Source organism: Ruditapes philippinarum, unplaced genomic scaffold (genome assembly GCF_026571515.1).
Source record: "Ruditapes philippinarum isolate M1 unplaced genomic scaffold, ASM2657151v2 ctg14406_1_1_1_1, whole genome shotgun sequence".
NCBI lineage: Eukaryota > Metazoa > Mollusca > Bivalvia > Venerida > Veneridae > Ruditapes > Ruditapes philippinarum.
Window position 1 is genome coordinate 10,920 of NW_026867148.1, and position 10,854 is coordinate 21,773.

General features: G+C 34.5%; 1 protein-coding gene across 1 annotated transcript; it reads right to left on the reverse strand.

Moving 5' to 3' along the window:
- Positions 1-3,899: 3,899 nt before the first annotated feature.
- LOC132735009 (complement C1q-like protein 4) lies at positions 3,900-6,060 on the reverse strand. Its single transcript, XM_060721909.1, has 3 exons — positions 5,766-6,060; positions 5,082-5,170; positions 3,900-4,220 (listed from the first exon to the last, which is right to left on the reverse strand). Exons 1-3 carry the CDS (start codon positions 6,058-6,060, stop codon positions 3,900-3,902), a joined length of 705 nt encoding a protein of 234 aa, XP_060577892.1.
- Positions 6,061-10,854: the final 4,794 nt, after the last annotated feature.

A 10,854-nucleotide genomic window follows, 5' to 3' on the forward strand; every position in this document is an offset into this window, starting at 1 on the left:
TGAAATTTCGCTGTTTCACTCCGTAGCGAGAATTAATCTCAATCTTTGTTTTTGTATTTTTTTCTATTGTATTGATATTGAATTTATGTAAGCATTGCGTAAATTTACATGTTATAATCATAATTGAACGATCAGTATTTACGCATTTAACTTTTCAATAAGCTAACATTCTATGCTGCCTGCATAGTTTTATCCCCCATTTACGTCACATCCGGTAAGGGAAGTAACTCTTCCCTGACTATTATCGCTTAAATGAAAGGGTCTATATACATGTATTATATTCTCAAAACCATGGAGGTATATTACATTCCTCTATAAAATGCATTATGTACATTTCTGACAAAACTAGTTCTTGTTTCTATGATATGATTTGTTTTATTTCCCATTTTGAGCATGATTTTTCAAAGAATAGGGATAGCTATTGTACTTACTTAGGTGTATGCCTCACACTTTGGTTATTTTTTTTCATGTAAGTTGGTATCTCCAAAACTACTGAAGGGGATGGGGTAAAACTTTATACACTTATTTGAGAACATAATATGCAGGCTTAGTGCAAAAGGGTTGTAACCCATATGACATAAAGACGGAGTTACAACCCTTTCGCACCAAACAGCCGAATAGCAGCTCACTTTTCAAGTCCAGTAATTCTTACATGGATTTTCTTGACAGAATTTTGGACTTTTTTTGAACTTTGAAAATTCAACATTTTTTTATTATCAAGCACTGAGAATAGTCGAGCATGCTGTCAAACTGACTACTCTTTTTTATGCCACCGCAGCATCTGCGATGCGGTGGCATATAGCGATTCACCTGTGTGTATATGTGTTTGTGTGTTATATAGATTATATAGTGAACTTAAAAAATCTTCTTGTGAAAAACCACTAGTCCAATTTCAACCAAACTTAGCAGGATTGATCCTTGGTTGAAGGGATTCCAAAGTTGATCAAAGAATTTCATTCCATGCAGAAATCTGGTTGCCATGGCAGCCAAAAGGAATTATAAGAATAAATTTAAAAAATCTTCTTGTAAAGACCCAAAAGGCCTAGAGCTTAGATATTTTGCATAAGGCATTGTCTGGTAGACCTCTACCAAGATTGTTCAAATTATAGCCCTGGGGTCAAAATCGGCCCCGCCCCGGGGTCATTGATTTTCACTTTATGTACATATAGTAAAAAACTTAAAATACCTTCTTGTAAAGACCCAAAAGTCCTAGAGCTTAGATATTTTGCATAAGCCATTGTCTGGTAGACCCTTACCAAGATTGTTCAAATTATAACCCTAGGGTCAAAATCGGCCCCGCCCGGGGGTCATTGATTTTCACTATATGTACATAAAAAATACCATCTTGTAAAGACCCAAAAGGCCTAGAGCTTAGATATTTTGCATAAGGTATTGTGTGGTAGACCTCTACCCAGATTGTTCAAATTATAGCCCCGGTGTCAAAATCGGCCCCGCCCCGGGGGTCATTGGTTTTCCTTATATGTATTTAGTAAAAACTTTAAAAAAAAATTTCTAGCAATTGACAAATGCTAGAGGTTAGATATTTTGCATGAAACATCGTGTAGTGAGCCTCTAGCAAGATTGTTCAAATTATAGCCCTGGTGTCAAAATTGCCCCCGCCCCGGGGGTCCTTGATTTTCAATATATACATTAAAAAAATAAAAAAATATTGTCTGAAGGTACAAGGTACAAGGCTTCAAAAACTTCTTGTAAAGACCCAAAAGGCCTAGAGCTTAGTATTAATGCGGCGGCATAGCATTTTTCTCAAATGCAATCTTGTTTGATGCTGGAATTTTAATGTACTTTTATAGAGGGTGCAGCAAACATCTTATCACAAATACTAGAATATGTACTTGAACTTCTGTCAAATTAAAAATAGTGATGTGAAATAAAGAGGTCATTATAATACATTTCTGGAGCGCAATATTGTTATTTTGCTTCTCAAATGATTATGATTCTGAATCATTATTTGAATGTATAGTTGTTAATAGAAAAATAAATTCTTTGGGGAATATATTTTGTTATATATTTTGTATTGTCTTCTAGGCAATGCATTAAATAAAGTGCCATAACTTGTTCAGATTTATTTGGGTGATATATGTATATATTTGGGTAATTATATGTTACATAATATACTGCTATGTTGTTCTAAAAAGGGGAACAAGCAAACAATTAGAATAAAATAATAAAAAAAACCAACAAGAACACACAGAATATTATTGTTTTTTTTAACCAATTTGTATTTTATACAATGACTTTCATGGGAGCCGTGGCCTAGTGGTTAAGGTGTCTGCCTCTCAACCCAGGGATCATGTGTTCGAGCCATGATCGAGCACGACCATGTTTCTTCATATGACACCAATACTGAATGGTTCCAAGTCGCAAGAACTTGATTCACAAACGAGCTTACATAAATATGTTTTAACCAAACACGGAATTTCCTTCAATTTGAAATGCACATGGAAGAAGTAAGTAATAATAAGAAGGAAGTAATAATAATAACATGTTTTTTAGCTTGTTTCGAAGAATCGCTGTCGTCGTGAAAAAAATTTGTTTAATATAGCCCATTTTTCAAACATTTAAAGTTACGAACACGAATACAATGTACTTGCTTATCCTGACATTGTGCAGTTGTTAGACAAGTGGCATGATTCTTGAAGCTATATTTTTAGGCTAATTGACCCTTTTTAGATTAGAATTCTTGTCTAAAGTGATTTGTCAAAACCCTTTACCTCATATATATGCGAAACTACGCACTTTCGACCTCCCCCCCCCCCCCACACACACTTTTAGGCCTCAAATAGTGAAAAAATGTCCTGTTTGGACCCCAAACACGTTTTCTTTTGAAAAATGTTGATAAAATAGTGAGCACTTTTTTCGGCGCCGCCCCTATCCAAAAGTTACATGAAGGGGTTGCCAGAATGGGGATGTTCCCCCCTTCTGTTTGGGGGGGGGGGGGTTTGAAGGGGTGTGGTAGTCCTCCTCATCGCCAAGAAAATGTTTGACGTGTGAGAGGCTGAAAATGACCCAAGGTCGATATTAAGGTAACGTGTAACCAACGCTGAAAAGCCTTTGACTCTATCTGAATCCATTGAGAAGTTGCAGCACTTTGAAATCAATTTTGATAGAATAATACAACGCAAAATAGTATTTTTTGGCAATTTTGAGATGTCCCCTCGTTGCCATGGTAACAGGAAATTTAAGATTGAGCATGTTGTTACAAAGGCAACGATGCAGTCAACATTTGTGCCAAGCTTGATTAGTATTGAAGCAGTTTTTATAGTTTTATAGCAATTTGAACTTGTAACGGGAGGCTTTTCAATGAAAACAGCCATTTTTCACAAAATGGTCATGAAGTAATGGGTTAGCAGACGAGTGTTAACACCGCATATAGTGCTCTTTTTTTATGAATTTGAGTGCGATGTTGATTTTAATTATAATATTAATTATAAAAATAGATCTTTACTTATTGAAAGTATTGAAAGTTTTTCCTTCGTAAAGGAATAATACTAATGTTTCTTGCTGCTGATTCTGACGAGCTAGCATTTAACTGGGATAAATTCAATGATTATAATTTTATATTCCGAGTTTTTAAGGCTGTCGAGATATATTTTGGAGGTTTAAGGCACCTTTGGTGGATTGTATGTCTTTCTCAAGCTATTTGGTCACGGCCATACATGTGTTGTAAATCCATCGTTTAATATTCAAGAGGTCATGAGTTCGATTTAGGTTAAGTTATACAAAAAGAAATGGTATTGAAACGTCGCATTTGGATATTGTGTAACTATATATATATACCAACAGCATATATACGTCATTGATCAATTAGAATGTCACTTAGGACACGTATTGTTTGCTTTTATCAATACAATTTATTATCTTTTACACTCAAAAGAGAATTAAAACAACAACCATCCAGCAAACGTTGTTTTAGAGTTGTTGTTCCTTAGGATGTTGCACTTGCTGCTCGTCACTTTTCGGACATACACAGCACGTCCGGCAGTTACGTGGACAACAGCAGTGGCCGTTGCTGGATGAATATTGTGGATTTCTTGAGAATCTGCAATAATGACGTTCTTTATCACACCATCAACGATAAGCTCTGTATAGATAAAAGTGTAGTAGGTCGGGGTCATAGTATATGTGAACACGTATACACCAGTGACAGGAGCATCAAATATGCCGTCGTGGGAGTTGTAACCGTTGCCAACGTTAGTCTCCTAAAAGATTGGTAAATCTGTTTATAATCATCAAATTTTAATACAAAGTGCATTATTGCGTGGTCAGTGCATTTCTGCAAATTTTGATACCGAATTTGCCAATATTTTGGCACAGTAAGTATACAGAATTTCCAAGTAACAAAGTACACCCCTACCTGGCTCTACTCTACGCTACTCTACGCTACGCTACTCTACTGTACTTTACTCTACTCTACTCTACTCTACTCTACTCTACTCTACTCTACTCTACTCTACTCTACTCTACTCTACAGGGGCGTCCGTGGCCGAGAGGTTAAGGTCGTTGACTTCAAACCACTTGCCCCTCACCACTGTGGGTTCGAATCCCTACAGGGACTTTGGATTCTTTCATGTGAGGAAGCTATCCAGCAAGCTTACGGAACGTCGGTGGTTCTACACAGGTGCCGTTCGTGCCTGAAATAATTCACGGAAGGGCACCTGAGGTCTTCCTGCACCAGTAAAGCTGGAACGTCGCCAAATGACCTATACTGCGTCGGTGTGACGTAAAACCCAATCAAACAAACAAACTCTACTCGACTCGACTCGACTCTACGCTTCTCGACTCTACTCTAATCGAGTCGACTCGACTCTACTCGGCTCGAGTAATTATTTTGATAGTCTTCCAGTCTTCCATATGATATCAAAAAAGCATGCATGTGAAGGAATATAAAATTGAAAGGACACGTCATCATCATGTTAACCAGCATTCGTAGCAACATCATCACCATCATCATTATATTGTTTGCTTAAGGATTACGGGCTTTTAATATAGTCGTAAGAAAAAAGTCAGAAGCAAACCAAATAAATGAAAACCGATGATAATAATTAAACGTCAATAATTACCACTGTGTCAAAAATGAAGATTTCGTGATTGCCATAGCATCGGTTTCCACTTAAATACGCATAAAAGGCAACGTTTGTGACCATTTGTCCTGTAATTAATGTAGAAATGCAAAAAATATGCCACGGTTAATTTTTTCAGTAATATTCTCTAAGTTGTAAACCATAATGTGTTATTTAAAGTCATGACTCATTCAAATGGAAATATTGTTTCTGCACAATCTGATTAAAAGCAGCTATACATTAGGATCTGACGGTCACCAATATGCTGAAACTGTCTCGTGATTTTTCAAACAGCCAATCATCGGTGAGTTTTCACAATTTTGAAAACGGTGCGTTTTCTTATTTTAACCGCTGGAAAACCAATACGGAGTAGGTAATTTTCACGATTTCGAGAGACCAAACACTGCGTTTTCCATATACCCTGCAGGTAAACTGGCAAAACAATCTTGATACCGGTTTGATTGCATGGCTGAAAATAGCTTTCTCGGGAAATCCGAATCATAATGAATTAAGGCGAACCATATGCGGTGGTATTCAGGTCTACATGTATGAAATAAGTAGATCTAAACTTTAGTCAAATTGTGTTTCTGCATAGATTATTGGAAACATTATAGGAAAAATCTTATATAAATAACCAAGATCTGATATCGGCACTTAGTTTATAACATAAAGATAAACATTTACCTTTCATTTTCACGTTGATAGATTTAAACAAGTTTCGCATGGTCCGGTTCCTTGTTTCTCCTACTTTAGATACGCCAGTTTTGTGAATTTCCGTTTCATTCTCTTGATTCGTGTCCACAACTTTAAATTCGTTTTTCTCTTGCTTGACGTCGGCATCAAGTTTTTTCTCAAGAGTCAGCAACTTTTCTTTTAATTCCTCATTATTATTTTTCAGCTCACGCATTTCTTCTTTTAGTTCAGCGAATCTGCTCTCGGTCACACAGTTTTCACATCTGGTATAGGCCAAACACCACATAATCAAACATAAGGGAAAAAACGCCGCCATATTTGAGTTTGGTCCTTCTAGCAGATATCAGCGGAAGTACGTGATTCATGTACGTTGAAATAAGAAACAAGAAATAACGCGGGGGAGAATCACGCCGTTCGTTACCCTAACAAACAAGATGGCGGATGCAGTCGAAAAGTAAGTTTTTCCTTTTTTTCTCTGCAATTCGTGATTTCTAGTGTAAAAGTACATACAACAACCTTCCCCACAATTTTCCTGGCACACAGGCTTTTATTTCATGATGTTTTGTCCTGTACTTTATCTGAAATGCGCGTCACCAGATTCGAAGCGAGAGAATTTTCCACCGGGTTGATCGTGGTAACGTACGGCTTCTTCTCTCAAATTCACTGTTTCGTTTACATATATAACCACTGACTTTAAAAACTTTGCCCATTCTGTGAAGAATAACGGTTGTTAAAATTAATATCGGGGTATTTCCTGGAAATGATAACATATGGCGCACAAAATATCAATGATAACGTACGGCGCATTTTTCTGCTTAATGAATTTTCTAAATATCAGTTAGTTTTGAATAGAAAAGTTATGTTTATTGCTCAGGTATTTGCAGACATAAGAGGATGTGTAGAACTAAATAAAGAAACTGAATATTATTTAGTGTTTGCATAATAATATCTGTCATGTGTTTTCGTATCGGATATAACTATTGAAATCCGATAACTAATCACGAGTGATATGTTTCCTTGCAAATCATACTCGAATATAGAGCAGCTCTCCCACTTTTGGTGGTTTGAACATTATTTTATACAAAGTGTTGTCAAAAGAATACTTGATCCCAAGTTTCAAATATCTGTATAAAATTAGTGTCCAACTTTATTTGTCATCCAATGGAAACGCTGTATTTCTTCAGAATTATGTGTGTTTATTTTCATAGAAGAACAAAAGTCGATACTATATCAAATTCCGTTCATAGTCGTCTTCTATTTTTTATAGTGCTTCACAGAACTGCGTTTTACTATAAATTTGTCGCTATCGCTCCCGTCGAAGTTTCTAATTTCTGTAGAACCTGTAGAACGAATGAACACTTACATATGCTTCGTAAATACTATTTTCATAGTAGCGTAGCAATTTTTGGGGAGGCTATGCCGACCCAATGTTAATAACTGTCTGTCAAATCTTACTGCCGCGGTAATCAGGTCAAAAAATAGTACCTTGATGTTTTCTAAGCTGACTCATCACTCATCACAGACATTTACAATATGAAAATATTTTCATTCTTTAATTTCATATCTGCAATTTGTAAAGATAATAATTCTCTGAAAAATTCTTGATTTTTGTTTAAATCACTACTCCGTGACGTCATACTGCCGCGGTAATCAGGTCAAAAAATAGTACCTTGATGTTTTCTAAGCTGACTCATCACTCATCACAGACATTTACAATATGAAAATATTTTCATTCTTTAATTTCATATCTGCAATTTGTAAAGATAATAATTCTCTGAAAAATTCTTGATTTTTGTTTAAATCACTACTCCGTGACGTCATACTGCCGCGGTAATCAGGTTTAGGCATACGTACGTCTGTAATAAATAGTTCTGGTATGAAAACCCTTCAAAATAATAACTTTATCCATATTTTTTTAACAAAAAGCATAAATGAAAATTTATAAGTAAATGCTTTAATTCAGTGGCAAATATTCTTTATTATTTTTGATAACAATTTTCCAATTACTACGCAGCGACCAACTGTTTATGACGGGTCATTAACTAGAACGTTGCAACTACGTATTCTCAATATCATGCATGTTCTTTTGTTGTTATAAACTATTAATAGTCCTTAATATTTTTTAAAGACAAATAATTGTAAACTGTCGCTTACATCAGAGACATGGATCATGCTTGCGTGATAACTAGGGAAAACTAACTTATTTGTACACCCCAGGAGGCTGTACGCGGAAAACGCTCATAAACCGCTAAATCATATAGCTGTTTAGTAAATATTTTGCATACATTTAACTAAAAATTCACTGATGGTGATGAACATATAGTTTAAAAACATTATATATTCTTTAACCATTATCGCCGAAAAAAAAACTATTTAACTACAAAACCCCTAAGGACCTCCGACAAAATTCCAGCACAATATTACATTTTACATTAGCAAAATAAAAAAAGCAATACTTATATTTTCATCTTACATAATTCATTAATCAAACTTTTAACATAAAAGTATCTTTGGTAATTGAAAGATCCCTACTCTGATCTTTTATTTGTATAGGAATAAATTTAAACATGTGCTCTTTTGTTTAGGAATATTTTGTAGTGAAAGTCTTATATATTCACTAATCTCATAATTAGAATTAGACAGGTCAGGAATTTATACAAACAGTTGTTTAGTTAACTATGCTCATTTTAATCCCAATAGAAACATTCAAATATTTGTGGTAAAAAACATGACCAAAGTACCTAGTAGTCGTTTACCCGGTGGTGATCCCATTAAACTGATTATAGATTCGAATTGATTAGAAAACACAAATAGAAACATGTGTTTCCGTACAACAAAATCGGAAGTAAAGTGAACAGTTAATTGACAGAAATATGTGGTCAAATATGTTTTAACAAGGAAATAATTATTTCAGAGAAAGACGCAAAGATCAGTATGACCCCGTATTGTGTAATTAGAAAGTTTATTCAATTCTAGGGCATACATCATAATTTGATAGTCCATTTGTAATAAAATTCAAATTTTCAATACAGATTATGAGATACATAAAAAATATTAAAGAATAAGAAGCTTTAATTAAAAAACAAAAACAAAAAAACAAAAACAAAAAAAAAAACCGCATACATATACAAATTACTTACAGTCGAGCATCGGGAAGTCATTAACATATCTTACGAAACTTTAATTTGAAACCGATATTTGCTCGCGCTGAAGTGATAAATGTTTATTTGAAAAATAAAAAAAAAGAACTTTTATGGTTGTGTTCTAAAAATAATGGGCGGCATAAGAGGAATTTCTTATTCATTTTACAACACTTGAAAAATTACTACAGAAAATGTGTTGTTGTTTTGTTTTCAACAAAAGTGTGTGTGTTTTAAGTTTATTTATACTCGGCGCCGGAATAACCATATGTCCGAGATTATAGCATCTGGGACGTCTTTTTCAAGCAGATTCTTCCTGGAAGCCCATTCTTCGTTCTTTAATTGGTGGTAAAGGAGACGACAATACCGTCAAGGCATCAACTTTCTGACTGACGACAACAAAAACGGCATCTATTAGCGCCAAACCTCCAGAGTAAGTCACGACAGGTCAACCAATCACCTCTGGTACTTATGATGACTTGACTATGACCTTCCGTTTGCCTTCTCCGCGACGTGCACGCCTCTGGGGGTATTTGGAGAAGTTTCAACAAACACTTCCAAAACACGCCATTTATAACACCATTCATAGCACTGACGGCTTCGATGTTCTCATCTATTTGCGGGAAATGGTCGGCAGGGAAAACCCTACGTAATAACCGCACACCCTGTTAACAACAGATTTTCCGCAGTATATATTTCAAGCTAGTGAGGTTTAAAAATACACGTAGAATCTATCGATTAACTACCATAAGTTGGTTGAGTGTTGAGTGTTGGCGGTAAAAAAAGAAGATATAACTTCCTGATCAATTTTCTCTTAGGTTGATTCAGTTTTGAATAAGCTTTGCAGAGATGTATTTTTTCAAGAAATATTTAGCTTTAATATTATCCGACGCCGTCAGTAATGAAATGGGATTAATTTTCTGAAACGTGATTTTATTCGAGATTTGCTTCTGAAGAAGACAACCTTCTGTCCGTAGAGCATGAATGTTAATTAATACTCATCACAAGACAGTATCTTATTGACCTCAATTATGGTACATCTAAACGTGTATAATTTTTATGTTCAATAAAAATGTTGCATCACTTGCAGTTGTTATTATCATTCAATAATATTAAAATGACATAAAATATTTATGATGAACAGTCCTAGAATATTTTGATAAGGAACCGTCAGTTGTAAAATGTTATTGTTATCTGATAATGAACAGTCGTCATACTTTCTGGTATGTCATTTATTATTGACAGTTTAGGTTTTTCAAAATTTGCATGATTAACAGTCCGAATGTAGACCTAAATTAAATGTTCTGGAATATTAACAAAATGAATAGTCAACCTCATTAACCATATATATGAATGGTTGAACACAACAGTAAGGATAAATAGCGCAATGTGCATATCTTTTTATTTTGGTAGTATATTTTAAGCAAAAAGAAAAGAAACTATAAGTCTGAAACATTCTCTCATAGCCTCCCCATCAGTACATTCAGTGCTTTGATTATAACCGTTCTTTCATACAGATAATGATGTCATCCGAGCGCATGAGCTGTCTGGCATTAAAGATCCTGTATGTTTTGTAATTGAGATTGCATACCACTCTTCATTGAATTATATATGTATGTAATTATGCAAATTTGTCAATTTTCAAACATGGAAGAATATGTAAAATATGTATTGCAAATATTTGTACATATTTAAGGTAATCATTAAATTATATGCATTCATTTCTTATTGGAAAAATTGACTTAGAATTTATAGAAAACTAAATTCTAATTACCTCCCTTTATTTACATGAAATATTAAATTCGGTAATATCTTTATAAATAATGTTTTTTGAAACTTACAATATCGATAAATCTTAATTTGAGCATCATAATTTGTATATAAAACCATAAAAATAATGTGTTACAGGATCTTTAAAGGTTTCAGACGGGTTTTCCGGT